The 21768-nt window shown below is 51.3% G+C and overlaps 1 protein-coding gene across 7 annotated transcripts in view; it reads left to right on the top strand.

Moving 5' to 3' along the window:
* Positions 1 to 21768, top strand: part of UBAP2L (ubiquitin associated protein 2 like) — an 81529-nt gene that overhangs the window by 39094 nt on the left and 20667 nt on the right. For all 7 annotated transcript variants that reach the window (XM_015419152.1, XM_015419151.1, XM_015419154.1 and 4 more), the window contains 10 exons: positions 793 to 1070; positions 4396 to 4568; positions 7408 to 7597; positions 9424 to 9478; positions 10179 to 10359; positions 11636 to 11708; positions 13210 to 13399; positions 15095 to 15183; positions 18564 to 18617; positions 19913 to 19994. In XM_015419152.1, coding sequence (XP_015274638.1) covers positions 793 to 1070; positions 4396 to 4568; positions 7408 to 7597; positions 9424 to 9478; positions 10179 to 10359; positions 11636 to 11708; positions 13210 to 13399; positions 15095 to 15183; positions 18564 to 18617; positions 19913 to 19994 — 1365 coding nt within the window. The remainder of the gene's footprint in view (positions 1 to 792; positions 1071 to 4395; positions 4569 to 7407; positions 7598 to 9423; positions 9479 to 10178; positions 10360 to 11635; positions 11709 to 13209; positions 13400 to 15094; positions 15184 to 18563; positions 18618 to 19912; positions 19995 to 21768) is intronic.

Consider the following 21768-nt stretch of genomic DNA (forward strand, 5'->3'; position numbering starts at 1 on the left):
CCCCCCCCGTCCCCCAGCCACATCATATCTGTTGGGGTGGGGGTCTTCTGATCCTGGGAGCAGAATTTCAGGGGGTTCAGTGGGCAGCAGCAGCAGCAGAAAGGCGGTAGGAAGGTTCCTTCCCATTGCCGAGCTCTGCTTGCCTGCTTTTGGATCCAGAGCCGTCGGTGCTTCTCTCCGTGGTAGCTAGATGGGTTCATAGAAGCTTCATGGGGTGACCTTTGGCCAGTCGCACTCTCTCAGCCTGGCCCACCTCGCAGGGCTGCTGTGGGGATAAAAAGGAGGCGAGGAGAATGCAGTGAGCCGCTTTGGGTCCACACTGGGGAGAAAGGCCAGGGTATGAAAGAATAGAATAAATAGGTTCCTCCATAATCAGTCTGTGTGTGTGTGTGCACGTCACGTGTTCATTAAGCCGGGAGGAGAGCCTGCTGTGAAGTATCCTGTGCTGTATCCTAAGCCCAGACCTGGCTAGCCCGATCTCCGCAGATCTCGGAAGCTAGTAGTTGGATGGGAGACCTCCAAGGAATACCGGGGTCGTGACGCAGAGGCAGGTAATGGCAAAAACCGCCTCTGAGTGTCTCTCGCCTCGTGAACTCTGTGGGGTCGCCATAACTCAGCCGTGACTCGGTGGCGAAAAATGTCACCTGCAAGGCCATCGGGGTGAAGCACTCACAATTCTGCGCAAGCGCTCTTAGTGCCGAGCACTCCGTGGAAGCGCAAGCCGGGAATCGCCGGGCCGGGCTGCGGAGGTAAAGCGGAGTTGGAACTTTCTTTTCCCTTCTGGCACGGCAGATCTGAAGAACGCGTCGGATCCCGCGGTGCACAGCCCGTTCGCCAAGCGCCAGGCCTTCCCGCCCACCTCGGCCATGATGGACGTGTTCCTGCAGGACAAGGCCCCCGCAGTGACGGCCTCCGTCACGGCCCCGCCGCCCCCCTCTGCCCCCCTGGCTAGCAAAACCAACCCCGTCCCTCAGATGTCCCCGGGCTCCTCGGACAACCAGTCCTCCAGCCCCCAGCCGGCCCAGCAGAAGTTGAAGCAGCAGAAGAAGAAGGCGTCCTTGACATCAAAGGTAAGGAGGCAGCCGGGGACCTGGAGGTGCGCGGTGGGGGCAAATGCGAGGCTTGACAGAGGGTGCAGTGGCGAGGCATTGCCGAGGCGGGGCAGGGCACCAACCCTCTGTAGTTTCATTTTTGCTCCTTTCGCTCCCAGCACGTCTTCCAGGGCAGAGCCCCGGGCCGTGAAAGCAGACCTGCAGGATCAGGCCAAAAGCCTGGCTAGTCCGGCATCCTGTGCCCCATAGGGGCTAGTCAGATTCCTCCAGGAAACCCACAGTCAGAGCTTGCAGGCAACAACCTTCCCCTGCTGTTTGGCACCCCCAGTGGGGTCCAGAGGCAGTCCTAGACAGAGCTGGAGAAGGACCTCAAGGGTCATTGGGTCCAACCCCCTGCACAGTGCAGGGAATTCATAGCTGCTGCCCGCGCCCCCTTCCACTCCCCCAGTGGCCATGTCCAGAGGAAGGCAAAGAAACTCCCAAGATGCCTGGGACAATCTGGCCGGGAGGAAAATTCCTTCCTGACCCCCAAAGTGTTGACCGGCATTACCCTGGGCATACGAGAAAAGGCCAGAAGAGCCGAGCTCATCGCTTCCTGCCCTCCCTCTCACGATCTGGCATCTCTGAACCCGAAGGGTTCCTTTTGACCATGAGGATCCCTCCTGCAGATTTACAGAAACCCCCTTTGGCCAGTGCTGCACCTTGCGGCAATGAATTCTAGGATCTGTGTGTGGAGTGGAGGTTGCTCCTTAAGTTCCAGGTTCAACCCTAGGATCTGTGTGGTGGGTATCGGGTGGTGTTGCAGATAAGAGGCCACACATGGTAGCTGCCCCTGTTTGCTCCTTGCCCAGAAAGCAGAGAGGAGCTGGGCGAGATCTCCATGCTCTGGCTGCATTTGTCCCAGCATGGCAGCAGCCCTGCCTGGTTTGCATGCAGCCAAAATAGTGGTACCGGTGCAACAATGTCTGAGCTTAGCATGATTTCAAAGGGTTAGCTGTGTCCATCTCCAGTAGAAGAGCTGGATTCAAGTCTAGTAGCACCTTAGAGACCGACAACTTTCCCAAGGGATAAGGTTTGAACAGTCAAAGCTCCCTTGGCCCGTGCAGTTGAGCTCACTGTGCAGGCGCCGCTTAGGGGATCGGTTTCTTCCGGTCACTGGATGAGTGGTGGTTTGCATACCTGCAGCGTTAGTGTTCCGAGTGTCCAGGTTGAAGGGTGTGGCCTTGGTACACATTCGGACACCTGCGTGCCTTTCTGGGGAAAAAAAGGTCTTGGTGTATGCAAAGAGGCCTTTTGTTCACGTGGCACCAGTCCAGGAATATCTGGCAGTGACTCCTATGTGTGCAGGTGTGTCGACATAGTAAAAAGCGGCTGTCAGGGTAGAAGTTTGTCTAGAACAGGGATCCCTAACATGCGTCTAGGGAGGCTTCTGGAGGCCACAGGCGGTAGACAAGCAGTTCTGCAGCTTTTATTTAACATATTTACATTGCGCCTCTCTGCTGTGCCCAAGACAGCTTGCAGAACACAAATATGTGCAATTGAAAGCATTGTTGAAACGCATAAATGCAGTTAAAGCTGCAGCTTCTGCAACAGATCCCCACCCCACCCCCCGGTCAGTTAGGGACATTAGCGGCTGTAATATTTCCAGTTTGTTTATCTTATCTAGCTTATACTGGAAATATTCCCGCTATATTTTGATGGGGAAGACACAATAGCCAAACCTTTCTTTGGAGAAGGGAGGCTGGGAAAGGCCCCTTTGTCTTCGCTTTGGTGTTTTGAGTGTGGTTGTGGGAGCAGCAGGGCAGAGGGCTTTCTGTCCAGTCCTGTTGGGGGGGGGGGCGTGGCATCAGCCGTCTCCTGGAGAGCCCTGGAATTGGAAGCTCCCTGGGAGCAGAGAAATCCATCATGGCTGACAGTCATTGCTGAATGAAAGTCCTGAATGCACGAAGCTGCATTGTGCGGAGTCAGTCTTTCGGTCCATCCTAGCTCAGCGTTGCCTTCTCTAACTGACAGTGGCTCTCGCATCAGACGGGTCTTTTTCCTGAGAGCCAGTTTGGTGTAGTGGTTAGGAGCGCGGAGGGCGGACTGTGTTTGATGCCCCACTTCTCCACATGCAGCCGCTGGTGTGACCTTAGGTCAGTCACAAGTTCTCTCAGAGCTGTTCTCTCAAGGGTAGTTCTCGAGAGAGCTCTCTGAGCTCCGACTACCTCACAGGGTGTCTGTTGTGGAGAGGGGAAGGGAAAGGAGATTGTAAACTGCTCTGAGACTCCTTTGGATAGTGAAGGGCGGGGTACAAATCCAATCTCCTCTTCTTCATCTTTAACTGGAGATGCCCAGGGCTGAGCTGGGGACCTCCAGTATGCACAGCGGATGCTCTCCCATGGGGATCTGGCCCACGACAACTGTATTTTTCTTGCCGTGTGTGCATTCTCAGGAAGGCAGCAAGTGTGTTCTTGAATATGTGGGTTCCCCCGAGGCAGTAATCCTATCTAGGCTGTACCATTTGGGGCTGGGTAGTGGTGGTGGTGGAAGCGTGCATGATGGATTTTCCCTCCTCCACAGAGGGACCTGTGTACATAGAATCCTCGCATGCCCAGGAATCAGGCTGATAAGTTTCCTCCTTGACGTACTAGTTTTCACAGTACAGGGATGATAGACAGTTCTTTTTATGTGAGCCTCTGTGTGCTGTCTGAGGCTGTGCAGCCATTTTTAGGTTGGCCACCACGCAGGGAACTAGGCACAGAATAATGAATAAGGATGAATACGTCCTCAGTAACACAGAGAGGGTCTTCCTCCACATCATGTGATCTCTTATTAAAGATGAAGGCTTCGGCTGGGTCTGGATGTCCCAGGCTAGTTAGATATCTGAAGCTAAGCAAGGCCTTTGTTAGCATTTGGATGGGAGACCGCCATGGAAGTCTAGAGTCGCTCCACCGAGGCTGCAAATGGCAAACCCGCCTCTGTTTTCTCTCTTGCCTTGAAAACCCTCGGCCATAAGCTGCCTGCTACTTGGCAGCGAAGAAAAGGCCCTCCTTCTTCCCCTGGCCGTCTTTCTCTCGCCTCTCAAGTAAATATTGTTGGTTCCTTGTCTGGCCCACATGGCCAGTTTAGACCTGTCGGCAAGGCTTCTCCTTGGTCGTAGACTAGGACTCCCTTTTCTCTGGGAGCACCGGCGAGGTGCCAAGAGACTTTTACAGAGCAGGAGGCGTCAGGCTCAGTGCCACCCCATGCACTTGCCGTACATAAGAACATCAGCAGAGCCTCGCTGTATCCGACCAGAGGTCCAGCTAGCCCAGCGTCCTGTTACAGCATCCTGTAACAGCCTTCCCTGTGTCATCTTCAGATTCCCGCTTTGGCGGTGGAGATGCCCGGCTCCGCGGATATCTCGGGACTCAACTTGCAGTTCGGGGCATTGCAGTTCGGTTCGGAGCCCGTCCTCTCGGAGTACGAACCCACTCCGGCCACGAGTGCCTCCGCAAGCCAGCCTCCGAGCAGCCTGTACACAAGTACGGCGAGGTGAGTCCCTGCGCGCGTCCAGGGGTGCCCTCTTGCACCACAGCGAAGGCCAGGTTTCTCTCGTGTAAGGGACGGGCAGCTCCGCCTGCAGCTACTTTATGATGTGGAGGGGTGTGTGGAATTAAGAACATTAGAGAAGCCATGTTGGATCAGGCCAGTGGCCCATCCAGTCCAACACTCTTGTGTCACACAGTGGCCCAAACCCAGGGGCCATCAGGAGATCCACCAGGGGGGCCAGAACTCCAGAAGCCCTCCCACTCTTGCCACACCGGGCACCAAGAATGCAGAGCATCACTTGCCCCAGACTGGTTCCATCTGTACCTTGTGACCTAAGAGCCACTGATGGACCTCTGCTCCATACGTTTATCCAATCCCCTTTGAAGCTGTCTGTGCCTGTAGCTGCCACCACTTCCTGTGGCAGTGAATTCCATGCATTAATGACTCTTTGGGTGAAGAAGGACTTCCTTTGATCCGTTCTCATTGTTTAGCGTGTTTTTCTTGTAGTGTTGATTTTGAGTATTTGAGCTCCTGCGGTTCCCTCGTCTCTGATTGGGGGCTCGGTCTGAGATCTTCCCAATACCTGGAGAGTATTTTTTTTAAAAAAAACGATAGAGCCACAGCATACAAAGATGGCAGCAGGGCTTGTGAAAGGTTTTCAAGGGTAGGGTAGAAGAAAGGGAACTCGGAGCCAAGCAGCTGGTAGGGAATAGGTGGAGCGCTCCAGAGATTCTAACCTGTGGCTCACTGTTCCCTCTAAGCTGTACGAGTGAACGGCCGCTCATTAACACAGGAAGCCTCACTCAGCAGCAGTCTGGAGCCACGCAGGGTCTTGCACTGCCCGTTGGCCATTTGAAGATTACAAACAAATAGCCTAAGCTAAATGCTGTATGTTTTTTTAACAATAAATATTCAAATGACAAGTCTAAGTGGGGTTCTTTTTTGTATTATGAAATGTTCATAAGTATTCATTCTAACATCCAATTTTCTGTTTGGTGTAGTGGTTAAGTTTCAGTCTGGTGTAGTGGTTAAGTGTGCGGACTCTAATCTGGGAGAACCGGCTTTGATTCCCCACCTCCTCCACTTGCAGCTGCTGGCGTGACCTTGGGTCAGTAACAAGCTGTCTCAGAGCTGTTCTCTCAAGGGCAGTCCTCGGGAGAGCTCTCTTGGCCCCACCTACCATACAGGGTGTCTGTTGTGGGGAGGGGAAGGGTTTGTAAGCCGCTCTGAGACTCCAAGTGAAGGGCAGGGTATAAATCCAATCTCCTCCTCCTCCTCCTCCTCCTCCTCTTCTTCTTCTTCTGTTTCATACTTACACAAAGAAAAAAAAATACAATAACATAAACCAATCAGAAGATAGAAAGCTCATAAATTACAAGACCGGGTGGGGGGTGTATTTACAAAGTCACCGAAGTGAAAAAGGTCCTTTTTAGACAATGGTATCAGTAAAGATATTAACCTTGAATCATTTTGAATATTTTCAAAAGCCATGGAACATCCGCTATGTACCGAAATAAGCTTGGCAAGGCTTAGAACTCGCCAATATGTCCAAATAGGCGTGGCAGTCCTTAAACTCTTTAAATTGAACTACTGCTAACGCAGATCCAAGGCAGTCTCTCAGGCGTTTCATTTCTTCATCAGTATAGTTTGTGCAGTCTTCCTTATGAATATATCCTAGCACAAAAACCAAAAAAATCCCACTTAGACTTGTCTTTGAACATTGTTAAAAAAGCATACAGAATTTAGCTTAGGCTATTCGATTGGATTCTCATGTCTGTGTTCTTTTTTCTATTCATTTGTTAACATTTTAAGATTACAGCAGTTCTGTTCCGCTCGGTTGCATACTGGTAAGACCCTTTTCTGGCTGCCCTGAGCCACTCGGCTGCATACCGGCAGGCCCTTTTCTGGCTCCCTCCTAGCCATAAAGGGGGGACAAGGTATGCCACAGCAAGTCCCGGGTTCACTGGCAGATTTGGTCACGCCAAGGTCAGTGGCTGGCCCGCTGCCCGCAGCGCTCAGACAGCGAGTTCCTCGCTCCAGATTTCCCGAGTTTCGTTTAAAAAGGGCATGAAATTTGAGCAGAGCAAAAGGTAGCTCGTATCACGGAAACCACTTCACAGGCAGGCCGAGGCTTTCATCATCTTGCTACCTGCCGTTCTGCCGATCTTCACCTCCGGCAGGCACGTTGACTTCAGCCGCGGACGCTTCTCTAATGCAATCTTAGGATGCATTAACGGAAGCATTGTGTCCAGATCACGGGAGGTGGTAGTTAGTTCCACTCTATTCTGCTATGGTCAGGCCTCACCTGGAGTACTGTGTCCAGTTTTGGGTACCACATTTTAGGAAGGATGTTGACAAGCTCGAGCGTGTCCAGAAGAGGGCAACCAGGATGGTGAGAGGGTTGGAATCCAAGTCTTTTGAGGAAAGGCTGAAAGAGTTGGGTCTGTTTAGCCTGGGAAAGAGAAGGCTTCGAGGGGACATGATTGCAGTCTTCAAGTATCGGAAGGGCTGTCATGTAGAACATGGAGCAGATCTATTCTCCCTTGCTCCGGATTGCAAGACTAGGTCTAATGGGTGGAAATTACAAGGGAGTCGATATCGACTAAATATCAGGAGAAACTTCCTAACTGTAAGAGTGGTTGAACCGTGGAAGAGACTGCCTCGGGAGGTGGTGGGTGCTCCTTCGCTGGACGTTTTCAAGCGGAGGCTGGATGACCATCTTCTGGGTATGTTGTAGGGCTATCTTTCAGCTATGCTCCTGCAGGGTGCAGGGGGTTGGACCAGATGACCTGCAAGATCCCCTCCAACTCTAACATTCTATGATTCTATGATTCTTCTTCAGCGAGTCTCTGTCCACGATTTCGTCCAACAAGACCCAGGAGTCGGGTTACCAGAGCAGCACCATGCCTACAGCAACATATACCTCCCAGAACAGCGCTCAGGGACCACTGTACGAGCAGAGATCCACCCAGACCCGGCGATACCCGAACTCCATCTCCTCCTCACCCCAGAAAGACTTGATCCAGGCCAAGGTAGGTGGTCGCTCTAGAGGGCTTCACATTGATTCCCCCCCACACACCTTGGAAGCTCTGAATCCTAACAGATAAAGGCAGGTGGTGGTAACGGGAGAAGCACTCGGCACTTGCTCAGAGGTACACCTCCTTGCCAGTTGTCCTTTCCAGGTTCAGCAAGAAACAGACGTGGCTTGGTTAATTGCATTAAAGATCGAGAGCTCTACACTGGCGCTTCAATTATAAATGTATCTCTTTTTTTGAGATGACTGTTGGTCTGTGGAACTCTCTACCACCATCAGAAGTAAGAACATAAGAGAAACCAATGTTGGATCATCCAGTCCAACACTCTGTCACACAGTGGCCAAAAATACCAGGTGCCATCAGGAGGTCCGGCAGTGGGGCCAGGACACTAGAAGCCCTCCCACTGTTGCCCCCCCCCAAAGCACCAAGAATACAGAGCATCACTTGCCCAGACCGAGAGTTCCTATCTATACCTTGTGGATAATAGTCACTGATGGACCTCTGCTCCATATGTCTATCCAATTCCCTCTTGAAGCCGTCCATGCTTGTAGCTGCCACCACCTCTTTGGGTGAAGAAGGACTTCCCTTTATCCGTTTTAACCCAACTGCTCAGCAATTTTATTGAGTGCCCATGAGTACAGTCATAGAGTTGGAAGGGATCTCCGGGGTCATCTAGTCCAACCCCCTGCATAATGCAGGAAATTCACAAATTCCTCCCCCTCCACACCCGCAGTGACCACTGTTCCACACCCAGAAGATGACAAAAAATCTCCAGGATCTCCAGCCAAACTGGCCTGGGGAAAAATTGCTTCCTGACCCCAAAGTGGCGATCGTCATTTCCCTGGGCATGTAAGAAAGGGCCACAAGAACTAAGCACTGAGGCAACCCTTCCTGCCCTCCCTCTCCTGATTTGCCCAAGTTCACAGAATCAGCATTGCTGTCAGAAGGTCCTCTATATTTTATTTTGTTTCTTTATTGATTAGATTTCTATTCCACCTTTTCCCAAAGTCTCACAGCGGATTGCAACAATAAAACAACAATTCAATATAAAAACATCTAATATATAAGATAATAAATACAGGTTTCTTTGTTTTGTCTTTACTTTAGCTCTTGTTTGGAGAGCCAGTTTGGTATAGTGGTTAGGAGTGTGGACTCTAATCTGGGGGAACCAGGTTTGATTCCCCACTCGTCCACATACAGCTGCTGGATGACCTTGGGCAAGCCATCGTTCTGTCAGAGCTGTTCTTGAAAAAAGAGCAGTTTCTCTCAGAGCTCTGTCAGCCCAACCTGCCTCGCAGGTTGTCTGTTGTAGGTAGGGGAAGGGAAAGGAGATTGTAAGCTTCTCTGCGACTCCAAGTGAAGGGCGGGGTATAAATCCAATCTCATCATCTTCTAATTGTTTTAATGATGCGTCTTTTTGTTTTTAATGGCTTTTGAGGGGAGATTTTGTGATGTGTGTTTTAATTCGTTAGCTGCCCCGGTGGCTCTACGGGGGCAGAAGGGGGGTGAGGGTGGGCATGAAAACATAAAGCAAAACAAATAGCGGATGTTGAGGCTCAGTGTAAGAACATAAGGAACATCTTCGAGTCAATATCATTCACAATTCCCCACCTGTAGGGCATCTAGCCCTGATCCCTGAGAGTGTCTCTCATTGTCAGAACACCTGACAATGAATTCTAAGTTGAAAGTTCAGCACTCTGGAGCTAACTATCACCAGGATCAGGGTACTGGGTCGGGCAAATATTTGGTGCAGCTAGCCGGGTTGAAGCGAAGTGTATTCCTGCAGGAGCTGACTCCGTGCCTTCCCCCTCTCTGTCTCTTAGAATGGCTTCAGTTCTGTGCCGCCCACCCAGTTGCAAACCACGCAGACAGCTGAAGGTAAGCACCGCTTGAGCGTCAGGGGGTGTGGTGGGGAGAATACCCGAGCAGCAGCCAGTGTGGCTTTCAGGCATGGGTTTATGTAGTGGTGGTGCAGCAGAGGGCAGTGTCCTGTTGAGAGCTGCAGACCGGGTCTCATCCCTGCCGTGAACGCAGTTTATGCCCCACCCCACCCCGGAGGAGCTCCTGTCCTTGCAGTCTCCAGCCCCCTTTCAATGTGGGTGGATAGCAGTGGCCTGCATTACAGGCCTGTGGTAACGACTTCAGGAGTCCCTTTTTGTGAAGCATTTTGAGTTGCGCTGTGTAAACACCGCGTGATCTTCTTCGTGGTCTCTGTGCTTCACACCAATGGGATCTAGTGCGCCTGTGCTGGATCTGCGCAGGCGCAGTAGATCCCATTGGTGTGAATGCACAGATGACCACGAAGAAGATCACCAGTTACTGGTAAGCAACCTGTTTATCTTCTTCGTGGTCTCTGTGCTTCACACCAATGGGATCTAGTGCGCCTGCGCAGATCCAGCGCAGGCGCACTAGATCCCATTGGTGTGAATGCACAGATAACCACTCGAAGATCACCAGTTACTGGTAAGCAACCTGTTTTTAGCTGCCGAACCTCGCTGGGCCCGTGTTCCTCTTTTCCAGAGCCCGCAGCCTTGCCCCTTCACACCCTCTCTGTGTCCGTCTGTCTCTTTTCAAACAGGTTCCGCAGGCCCCACAGTGAAATCGGACTCCCCCTCCGCCCCTCCCAGCATCACAGCCCCGCTCAACGACACCGTCTCCGCGGCCTCCCTGCTCACCACGGCCACCCAGCACTCCTCGGTGCTCAGCAGCCTGAACCACGCCGAGGAGCTCCCCAGCACGGCCACCACGCAACACAGCAGGTAGCGACTGGGCCGGCTGGGCGCCTCCCAGAAGGCCGCGGGCCACCCCTTGCAGTCTCAGTGGGCAGAGTCTCACAGATGCTAACGGTGGGGCTTTCCACGGAACAGGAAACAAAAATAATGACTGGGGCCAACCAATGCTCCCTCTAAGCCAGGGGTGTCAAACATGTGGCCCCGGGGCCGGGTGAGGCCCCCGGAGGGCTTCTATCAGCCCCGCAGTGGAACTGGCTGTCTTCTGGTTCTTCTTCCAGTTCTGCTGCTGCTGCGTCATCGTAGGCTTGCAGCTTACAGATGCACACCTGAACAGCCATACTCAAGATTGCAACAGCACAGACATTTTCATGCAACAATTCAGAGCAAGAGGTGTCAGTTATCAGACACTGTTAAATAAACAAAATATTGCAGGAGTGCTAATGTCTTTAAGCATGTTTTTATTATAAGGAAAAAGAAAACCCCTTTTGTGTTTGTGTCCTTTATAAAGTTTATATCTCCGCTACCTGGCATTACATTTTATGGCACACACGGCCCGGCCCAACAAAGTCTCATTTATGTCAGTTCCGGCCCTCGTAACAAATGAGTTCGACCCCCCTGCTCTATGCTGTGGAGTCCTGTGAGCAAAAATTCCACTTTGTGAGCTGCTGGCATTAAAGTTGTGAGCGAGTGATTTGGCTGCTGCATAAATTAGTTTGCTCCGGAGCCCCATCCTTCCTGAGCGGAGGCAAAAAGGTGTGAGCTGGAGGCCAAAAAAAGGGTGAGCTAGCTCACACTAACTCAGCTTAGAGGGAACACTGCGGCCCACCCACATGACCTCGTGTGGGCATTCCGGCTGTGTAGAGACCGTTGAGACATGGCGTAGTGGCCGGAGTGAGGGATCTGGGGGAGGTCCCTGGGTTCAAGTGTCCACTTTCCCCTGGAAACTTACTGGTTGGCCACGGGTCAGTCCTGTTCAGCCTAACCTACCTCACGAGGTTGTTGTGAGGATGGAACGGAGGAGAGAAGAATGACATGAGCCACTTTGGGTCTTCATGGGGGAAGAAAGGGGGGTATAATAAATATCGAACCCATCATCAGGGCAGGTGTGAGAAAAGAAAAATTAAGGAGGAGACAAGTAGGAGGTTCAGCTGCATGGAATGTGCAAGTGGGGCCACTGTGCATTAATTCAGTTCCATTTTGCATAAGGAAGGACTGAGTGCGCGGAGTGTCTGGTTCAGAGGGGCTGTGTGTGATGCCCGAAACAGCAGCCTTGATTGACCTGTGTCCCTCTCCCTCTCCGTAGCACGTTACCCACCCAGCAGAACAGCCTCTCCTCCTCAACTTCCTCTGGCCGCACGTCGACTTCAACTCTCTTGGTGAGTAGGGACTCACCAAGGATTTGGCATTCCGGTGTGGGGACGTTGAAGTTCCACCTCTTGGCCACCTATTACCGCTTGGCTGTCTAGGGGGTGGTGTTCTCTTACTCTTTGCATGAGTCGCTCTCCTAGGCTTCATTCCGAAAAGGGGTTACGTCTTGTGTATTAGGCAACCTATCTCTTGCACGCAAAGGAATATCCCTTCCGTTTCCCTGTCCACAGGGTGGAGAGCCAGTTTGGTATAGTGGTTAGTCGCGCAGACTCTTAATCTGGGAGAACGGGGTTTGATTCCCCACTCCTCCACGTGTAGCTGCTGGTGCAACCTTGGGTCAGTTACAAGTTCTTTCAGAGCTGTTCTCTCAAGAGCAGTCCTCGAGAGAGCTCTCTCAGCCCCACCTGCCTCCCAGGGTGTCTGTTGCGGGGAGGGGAAGGGAGATTGTAAGCCGCTCTGAGACTCTGGTAGTGAAGGGCGAGGTATAAATCCAATCTCCTCCTCCTTCTCCTCCTCTTCCTTCTTCCAGATGCATAGAATCTGGGCCACCCAGGTTCAAGTCCTTCCACTGAAGCTCTCTGAGTGATTTTGGGCCTGTCACAACCCAACCTACTTTGCAGGGCTGGTGTTGTGGAAAAATGGAGGAAGGGAAAACAATGTTCTAAAAGCAGTTTTGTGTCTGAAGTGTGGAGCAAAGCAGGATATGAATAGATGAAAGCAAAGTGCATCGTTTCCTGTGAGGGTGTCCCAGAATACCCACTCTGCTTGATTGAGAGGAAATAGTTCTCTCCTTGCCGGATAGAAGCGCCCTGGGGAAGGCTGGGGGGGTTGGGGAGCTGTGTGGGCTGTACTTTGCTATTCTCACAGACAAGGCCGGGAGGGCGATGTTTAAATCTGATGAAAAATAAATAAAACAGGTCAGAAGCAGAAGAATCCCTCTGCCTGATCCTGGGGATGTGGATTTCCTGCTTTCACGCAAACAGTGGGCTGTGTTTCAAGGAAGCTGTGGGTTGACAATTGGGGGCAGGAGAGGAAGGCAGTGAGATGTGTGCAAAACTTGTGCCAGGGTGTGAGCTTTTGTGAGCCACAGCTGAGCATCTGAAGAAGTGAGCAGTGAGTCACAAAAAATCTCTCTGCCCTGCCACATATTTGCTTAGTCTTTAAGGTGCTGCTGGACTCTTGCTCTTTTCTACTGCTACGGACAGACTAACACAGCTGCCCATCTTACAGTTGGTCTTGCTGCGGGTTCCATTTGCCTATTCCTGTTCCTTGCCCTTGGGGGCTATGGCACGCATACCCTACCAGTTTCCTGCCTAGCTTGCCCATAGCTACTCAGGGTGGCGGGTATGCAAGAGCAAGCGCAGAGCAGCAACCGGATACGGCCAATCCTGAACCAGTGGCTGGCTGAACTGCAGCGCTCTGACATGGGTATGGTTGTCCTCCCGCGAGCCCTCGTGGCCACCCCTCCCAGAGCCCTCACTCTCTTTCTCTGCCCCCCCCCCCTTGCAGCACACCAGCGTGGAGAGCGATGCCGGCCTCCATTCTTCTGCAAGCACTTTCTCCACCTCCTCCAGCACGGTCTCGGCTGCGCCCCCCGTGGTCAGCGCCCCCTCCAACCTGAGCAGCGTCAGCAGCCTGGGTCTCAGCAGCAACTCCACGGTGACCGCCACCACCCGCAGCTCGGTGGCCACGACGTCAGGTGCGTTCTCAGAGTCCTGCACTTGGCTGGGGGCAGAAATGCTTGTGCGGAATGGGTTCTCAACCTCCCGAGCACAGGACCCTGGGTTTCATATGAGTTGCAATTAGGGATGGGCACGGTCCAGAAAAATGATGGTCCGTGGGGTTTACAGACTCAGAAATTGCCACATTCACAGATGGGAATGGGGTCCGTTTGGATTGTACCACTTCCATTTTAAATGGCTTTTGCAAAGCCGCCTGACCCATGAGTGAAGACCGAGCGGTGAGTTCACCCATTTTCGGGTGGATGAAGTCGCCGCTCAGCCTTCGCTTCCGCACCGTGCATTTTTCAAAGGCCATTTAAAGGGAACACATTCCTTTTAAGTGTCTTTTGCACGCCCCCCCCCCTCCGATGCGGTTGTAGGAGGACTATGTCGGCGGGTGCACAGACCGGGCTCATGAACTGGGCCTCAGTACGTGGAAAAATTAGGTCTGTGCCCATCCCTAGTTGCGATTCTAATCCATCTTGCATAAATTCTTGCTCCTTCCTTTGGTTTGTGAGGCTGGCATCCTTGTTCTTAAGTACAAGGGCTGCCTCAGTCACCAAGACGAAAGAAGGCAAGACAAAATGCCATTGTTAAAGGGGAAAATAGAAAATTTTAAAAGCCCCTATGTGTTTGGCACATGGTTGGGGGTTTTTTTGGGGGGTGTCTCTAAATGTATTTATCTCCACAGTTAGAGATCTCCTACCAAATGAAGCATGGCAAATGCTTGGGGCTTTATTAGTAAACAATAAGTTTTCTGTTTCCCACTGCGCCATTGGCGTTTTGCCTTGCCTTCTTAAGGTGGGCTGTGGCTCAGCGGAAGAGCCTCGGCATGCAGACAGTCCCTGATTCAATCCCTGGTATCTCCGGTTAAAAGGACCAGGCAGTAGGTGACACGAAAGGCTTCCGCCTGAGACCCTGGAGAGCTGCCGCCGGTCTGAATAGGCAATACAGAGCCTGGTGGGGGTTAAGGTCCGCCTCAGTCTCAATAATTAAGAAAAGATAAAAGATAAGACAAAAAAAATAATAGTTGACACTTGTAGGCTTCCAATAAGAGATGGTGTTGTACATAAACCTACCCTTCTTAGTTCAGCATCTGAAAAATATAATTAAATTTAACCGTCCTATGTATGGGATTAATAAGAATCCTGAAACGGTGCTACCCTCTAAACCTGGGACCTTCTGTGATCGAAGCAGATGTTCCACCTCTGGGCTGTGGCCCGTCCCCTTCAGTTGTCTACCTGCCTTTCAGCGACAGCCTTAAGTTGTGGTTTTCTTTTGAGTTGTAAGTTGCTGTAGAGCAGGGGTCTGCAACCGTTTTTGAGCCTGCGGGCACCTTTGGGAGTCTGCCACAGCGTGGGGGGGGGGGGCACCACTACAAAATGGCTGCCTCTAGGAGGCGGAGCCAGCCACAAAACGGTTGCCACGGCTTCCCTTCAGTCCCGTGGCGAAGGTCCTTGTGCTGCGATGGCAGGTGCTGCCAAAGCAAATGTTTGACAGTCTGTGCAGCCAGTCAGAAGCTTTGCTGGGCGTAAGCCCCACCCACGTTCTAAAAGCACTCAAAAGACATTGGTGAGTACCAAGTTTGAGACCTGTGCTCTAGAGTGAACACCCTGCTGGAGAGTGGGGTGCGGTGTGAGACCTCTGCTGTAACTTGGTTTGTATCTCTCTAGGCAAAGCTCCCCCTAACCTGCCTCCTGGAGTTCCACCGTTGCTGCCGAACCCGTACATCATGGCTCCGGGGCTCTTGCACGCATATCCAGTGAGTACCTCTTGTTGCCGGCTGCAGTGGGGAACTCATGCCAGTAGATCCCGTCCGGCTCTTGACAGTGTCGTGGCGGGAGGGACAGAGCATGGGACAGCAATTCGGAGTCGGCACCGGATGCAGTCGAAGCAGCTCCCCTCAACCTGCTTGCGATTGCAACGTCCGACTCGGACAGAAGCTTTGAGCCCCCCCCCCCCCCCCCCCACCTTGCTGATGAGTGCTCACAGCTGCCCTCTGCGCAGACAGGGAACGGGCCTCCTTGGCAGGCACCTCCTCTAAGGCTGGTGGTGCTCCAGTCGCGCTGTGCGGCCCAGCAGTGTGTGAGTGACACATGGTGGGGAAGAGTCCAGTGTTCCCTCTAAGCTGAGTTAGTGTGAGCTCGCTCACAGTTTTTTAGCCTCCAGCTCACACATTTTTGTCTCAGCTCAGGAAGGAGGGCTCCAGAGCAAACTAATGTATGCAGTAGCCAAATCACTCACTCACCACTTTAATGCCAGTAGCTCACAAAGTAGAATTTTTGCTCACAAGACTCCACAGCTTAGAGGGAGCATTGGTCCTGTCAGGGAGCCAGCTGCTGCCCCTACACATTTAGGCAGGTCACGTTTGTGATTTGGCACGGAAACATATCTCTGCAGCAGAGGAGAGGACTCGCAATGATGGGTTTAAGTTAAGGGCGGGAAGGTACCGGCTGGATCTTAGGCAAAACTTTTCGACAGAGTTGTGCCACAGTGGAATCGGCTGCCTCGGGGGAGGTGGTGAGCTCTCCCTCCCTGGCAGTCTTTAAGCAGCGGCTGGACAAACACTTGTCAGGGATGCGCTAGGCTACTCTTTCAAGTGGGCAATACCGCCCCCTGGGGGGCGCTGGAACGATCCAGGTGGGCGGTAGGAGCCTTGGGTGCAGTTGGGGGGCGTTGAATAGAAATAAGGGGGCGGTGGAAGCATAAAGAAAGAAGAGTCCAGAACCTATCTAAAGCAGCCTTCTCCTGCCTTCTCCTGGTCTTCCCTGGGATCAGGGAGGGAGGGGGATGGGGAGATGGGTCCCCACAGCCAATCACAGCCATGCATTTGCACATTGCAAATGCATGTGCACCCTTGTAGGACTGGTGTTGCTGCTGGGCTATTGTGTGTTGGTCACTGCTGGCCTCTGGCTTCAGGCCAGCAACATCTTTCTTTACTTACAACATCTTTCTTTACTATGTGCAAATTTGTCACTGCATCTTTTTGTCTACTTCTTGAAGGTAGATTTCGGGGGGGGGGGCGGGCGCTGAGTTTTTTTTTTTTTAAAGGGGGCAATAGGCCAAAGAAGTTTGGGAACCTCTGCTCAAGGCTGATTCCACATTGAGCAGGGGGTGGGACTAGATGGCCTGTAGGGCCCCCTCCAACTCTGGGATTCTGTGATTCGAAGAGAATTCATCCCACTGGTTGTACGAACTAAGGAAAAAGACTGTTATGTCGCTCTGTTGTGCTAGTCACTCTGTGTGTGTGTGTGTGTGTGTGTCTGCAAAAGGCACCCAGATTTTCTTATGCCCAGGAAATGTGTTGGCAGAAATGCTGGTTTCTGAGGCTTTAGCTGTCATCCTCAGAATGCCATCCCAAGAGTAAGCGCGGCTGAACAGAATGGGACTTGACATCACAGTAGACCTGGATGGGGTGGGCTGGCCCGATCTCATCAGGTCTCAGAAGCCCAAAGTTGCTACCCAGAGGCGGGCAGCGGCCAACCACCTCTGTCCGCCTCTTGCCTTGAAAACCCTGCAGGGGCCACCGTAAGTCAGCTTGTGAGTTGACGGCACTTTTCTACCACCAGGCTTTTCTACCACCAGACCTTGCTTTCCAAAGACTCCGTCACAAGGGATAGGCACTGGAAGCTTGATACTTTATACGCCCTTTTCGTTCTGCTTTGTAGCTCCTGTTGAGGAAGCGCGTTTCTTTTCTTTCTTTTTTTTATTTGTTCCTCGCCCACTTTGGGATGACATTTCAGTGGATTGTATGGCTCGCCCGCGGGACCCTGCCAGGTTTCAGACAGGGAAGGGAAGCGCAGTTCCGATTCTCACGAGCACAGAGGGGGGATGCTTGACTGCCTCAGACATTCATTGCGGTTTATACAAAGACCCGCGAGAAAGAAACTATGGTGCAGTGGGGAGAAAATCGTATTCCAAAATATTAATAAACCTTATCCGAGCGTTGCTGCATGTATATTCCGCGGATCCCCTTGAGGAAGCTTGATGGGAAATGCGGAGGGGTTATTAATGTGGAGAGCCAGTTTGGTGTAGTGGTTAAGTGTGCAGACTCTATTCTGGGAGAACCGGGTTTGATTCCCCCACTCCTCCACTTGCACCTGGCTGGATGACCTTGGGCAAGCTGTAGTTCTGATAAGAGCTGTTCTTGGAAAAGAGCAGTTTCTGTCAAGAGCTCTCTCGGCCCCACCTGCCTCTCAGGGTGTCTGTTGTGGGGAGAGGAAGGGAAAGGAGTTTGTAAGCCGCTCTGAGGCTCCTTTGGGTAGTGAAGGGCGGGGCATAAATCCAATCTCCTCTTCTTCTTCTCCTCCTCCTCCTCCTCCCTTCTTCCTTCTTTCTTCTTCTTCTGCTTCTTCTGGAATAAAATTTTCTCCCCACTGCACCCTTTGCTTTTTCTCCGTCTCTTTGCTCTGACTGCTGCAGCCCTTCGTTGTCTTCTCATTGCCCTTTATGCAGACTGACTTACACACCCCTGTAGAAAAACCTCACAACAGTGGAACAGTTGCAAACCACAGAAGAACCCGTCAACAAACCCCATTCTCCGATGATGTGGGTTGCAGAAAGCACTGCAGGCAGTGTGAAGAAACACGGTGCAAAAAAAACCCCTATTGGAGTCATTCTTTATGGTGGGATTACTTGGCACATGGGCGGTTGCAGTGCCCGTAACCTGCATGCTCTCGCTATGTCCTGCTGTTCTCCAGCTGCCTCCACAGAACAGACAGGCCAGGATACTGAGCCTCATTTTGGATACGGTTTCCAATTAGTTTCCAATTCAGATGGTAGATCGAGATGCGCAGCCGTGTTAGTCTGTCTGTAGCAGTGGAAAAGAGCAGGAGTCCAGTAGCACCTTCCAGACTAACAAAATGCATGGCAGGGTAGTGACTTCCGTAAGTCACAAAAGCTCATATCCTGCCACAAATATTTTTAGTCTTGAAGGTGCTACTGGACTCTTACTCTTAGAAATTCAAATAAGTTAGCTTCCAATGCGGATGAGTTCCGTTAACCATATTCAGCAGCGCATATTTGATTTGGTCACCACCCCCTGGCCCCTACAGCACTGGCTTCTGGCAAGTGGTTTCTGCCCCTTCTGAAGTGGGAAAGGACTTGGTTTCCCTTTAACCCGGCATTCTGCTTCTCTTGCAGCCCCAAGTCTATGGCTACGACGACCTGCAGATGCTTCAGACGAGATTCCCGTTGGTGAGTCGATGTAATCTCCCCTTTTCTCCATTGTTCCTGCTAGCTTTTTCATGATGTGGTATTTTGTGTTGTTTGCTGAGATATGCTGGCTCTAATCTGAGAGAAACAGGTTTGATTCCCCGCTCCTCCACATGCAGCTGCTGGCGTGACTTTGCTAATATGGCAATGTGATACATGTGGAAGTATGAAAAGAAAAGGGGAGATTGAACTGAGTGTACAAATATAATGACTGATCGTGAGGCTTTTATAGAAGAATGAGCTTTTCTTTGCTGGTAACTAATAAAAGGAGCCAGGTTTTGAACAAAGCTATCGTGCTTTTATCCTCCTTTTGTTCTCTTGTTTCTGAGGGTAGCCGTGTTGGTCTGCAGTAGAAGCACTAGATTTGAGTCCCGTGGCACCTTAGAGATAATTCCCTGAAGATTTTGTTGGTCACGAGTTGTTTAACTACAGACCAGCACAGCTGCCCACCCAAAGTAACCCCACATGACAGTAATTTCAGAGGGCAACTCAATTCCAGTCCAGCACGAGCACCTTAGAGACCAATAAAATTTCCAGTTTTCAAGAGTCCAAGCTTCCCTTAGTTATCTGACGAAGAGAGTTTTGATTCTCGAAATCATATTACCCCCGTGATCTTGTTGGTCTCTAAGGTGCCACTGGATCCGGGTCTTTTTTTGTTTTGTTCTAGTACAGCTTTGTTAGCTTTGCTATAATAGTGGCCCCCTAGGATGTGACCTAGGAGCTGCAGTGGCTCAAGTGGTTAACGCTGAACTGCAGGCTGTGGAAGGTCGGTAGTTCAGCAGTTCGAGACCCGAGTGTGCCGCATGACGGAGTGAGCTCCCGTCTCTGGCCCCAGCTCCTGCCAACTACCTAGCAATTCGAAAGCAAGACATTGCAAGTAGATCAATAGGTACCACTTCGGTGGGAAGGGAACAGCGTTCCGTGCGCCTCGGTGTTTAGTCATGCCGGCCACATGACCACGGAAACGTCTTCAGACAGCGCTGGCTCTTCGGCTTTGAAACGGAGATGAGCACCGCAACCCTAGACGAGACTGGCTTTCGAGCAAGGGAAACCTTTACCTTTTAGGATGTGACCTGGGCTATGGATTCTCGCCCTGTTGTTCGTTGTTCAGAACATGGCTTTTTTCTACACAAATCTATGCAGCCGTCCACTAACAAAATAAACGTACCCCATTCGCCCTCTGCCATTCTGAATGTTCCTCCCCACCCCCACCACCACCCCCACCACCCGCCTAGCCAAGGCAGGGACCGCTTAATTTCTTCTCCCTTCTTTGGCAGGACTACTACAGCATCCCGTTCCCCACGCCAACCACCCCACTGACCGGGAGGGACGCCAGCTTGAGCAGCAACCCCTATTCTGGTAGGGAAGACGGCATTGCCTTAGCCGAAGGGGGTGGGACTTCCTCTACTCCATCTCTCCCTCTCCCCCTTCCCCCCTCTCTTTTGCATCGGGAAATGGTAGGCAGTGACTGTACACACGCAGGTCACTGCTGCTGTGTTAAATCTGTCGATATGTCGACCCCATGCAGCGCTTCAAAAGAATGTCATGCCCATCATAGAGTCACACAAGCCACAGGATGATGATTCGTAAAAGCGATACCATCCAAAATAGTCCATAAGCAACAAGGCCTCCTAGGGGCAATAACAGTCCATAGAGAAAATACCGTCTAGTATACCCCAACGGTATCGTACGTAATAGTAAGACTGTTTCGAAGACCATCCTTCATAAAAGGGTGTAGTGAGTCAAGGCAGGTACAATGACCATGTTCTAGAAGACCAGACAAGGAAGTGTAATTACGGAAACCAATAAGAGACGCACTAAGTCAAGTGATGCTTCTGTGGGGTTACCTGCTGGGCTCCAGTTAGAGATTCTTTAATGTGTAAACTGTGTGTGATGTCATTTGTGGTATAAGACCTTCAGCCCTTCCTGGTTATGGCAGAATACAGTTTTGGAATGGCTGAAGTGCAAAGGCTCTCAGCCCTGTATTCCCTGTTTTAATGCATTAAACAGATATTTATCTAACTCATTGGACTACGACTGTGTGTTTCCAATTCGGCACGGAGCATCCAGGCAGATTTGTGCATCAACCATGCACAAATCAAAATGCTATTTTGTATTAAGTGGAGTCTTAGCAAATTCACAACTCAATGGTATCAAATGTAGCAGGCAGCAAGAGGGCTTGTGCTTATGGACTATTTTGGATTGTATCCCTTTACGAATCATCATTCTGTGGTTTGTGTGACTCTATGGTGTGCGTTACATGCTTTTGAATCACTGTATGGGTTTACATATTGAATATACTTAATATATTCCTGCGAGTATCATTACTTGTGTTAAATTTTTCAGCATCTTGGGTTGGAATCGGGGTTCCCTCTAAGCTGTGCATGTGAGCGGCCGCTCATTAACACAGGAAGCCCCGCTCAGCAGCCGTCTGGAGCCGCACAGGGACTTGCACTGCCCGTTCCCTGTTCCAAGATTACGCAAAAAGGGAGGCTAGAATGCCAAGATAAACCATCACGAACTATCACCATTTATTTGTTATAGTCCGTGATGGTTTATCTCGGTGTTCCAGCCTCCCTGTTTGCTTTATACTTGCTGGGTTTGCTTTATACGCTTTGCTCCATTTTAAGATGGCAGCAGTTAATGTTCCGCTCAGGGTGTGAACTGCTCTGCTAAGTGTGTGTGGGAGGGATTCGAGGGATCATTGGCTGGAATGAAGTTAGTCCTTTAGCATTTCCCATTTTCCTGTTTTTATCGAATTTGTCATACTGTTTTATTTATTGATATACAAGTATATGATGTCCACCACCCTGAGCACTCTGGGGGAAGGGCAGTCTATAAACTGAACCCATTGATCAGTCCGTCAGAGAGAAGTTCCAGGCACCAGCTACGGCCTCTCGCTTCCTCTGAATAGCAGAGCACTGGAGACGAGTGATGTGTAATTATTGGATTCACTTACAAGCATATTAGAGCTGCAGTGGCTCAAGTGGTTAAGATGCTGAACTGCAGGCTGTGGAAGGTCGGTAGTTCAGCAGTTCGAGACCCGGGTGCCGCATGACAGAGTGAGCTCCCGTCTCTAGTTCCAGCTCCTGCCAACCTAGCAGTTCGAAAGCCAGAAATTGCAAGTAGATAA

The sequence above is a fragment of the Gekko japonicus genome, unplaced genomic scaffold (genome assembly GCF_001447785.1).
Source record: "Gekko japonicus isolate JY-2015 unplaced genomic scaffold, Gekko_japonicus_V1.1 scaffold25, whole genome shotgun sequence".
Taxonomy (NCBI): domain Eukaryota; kingdom Metazoa; phylum Chordata; class Lepidosauria; order Squamata; family Gekkonidae; genus Gekko; species Gekko japonicus.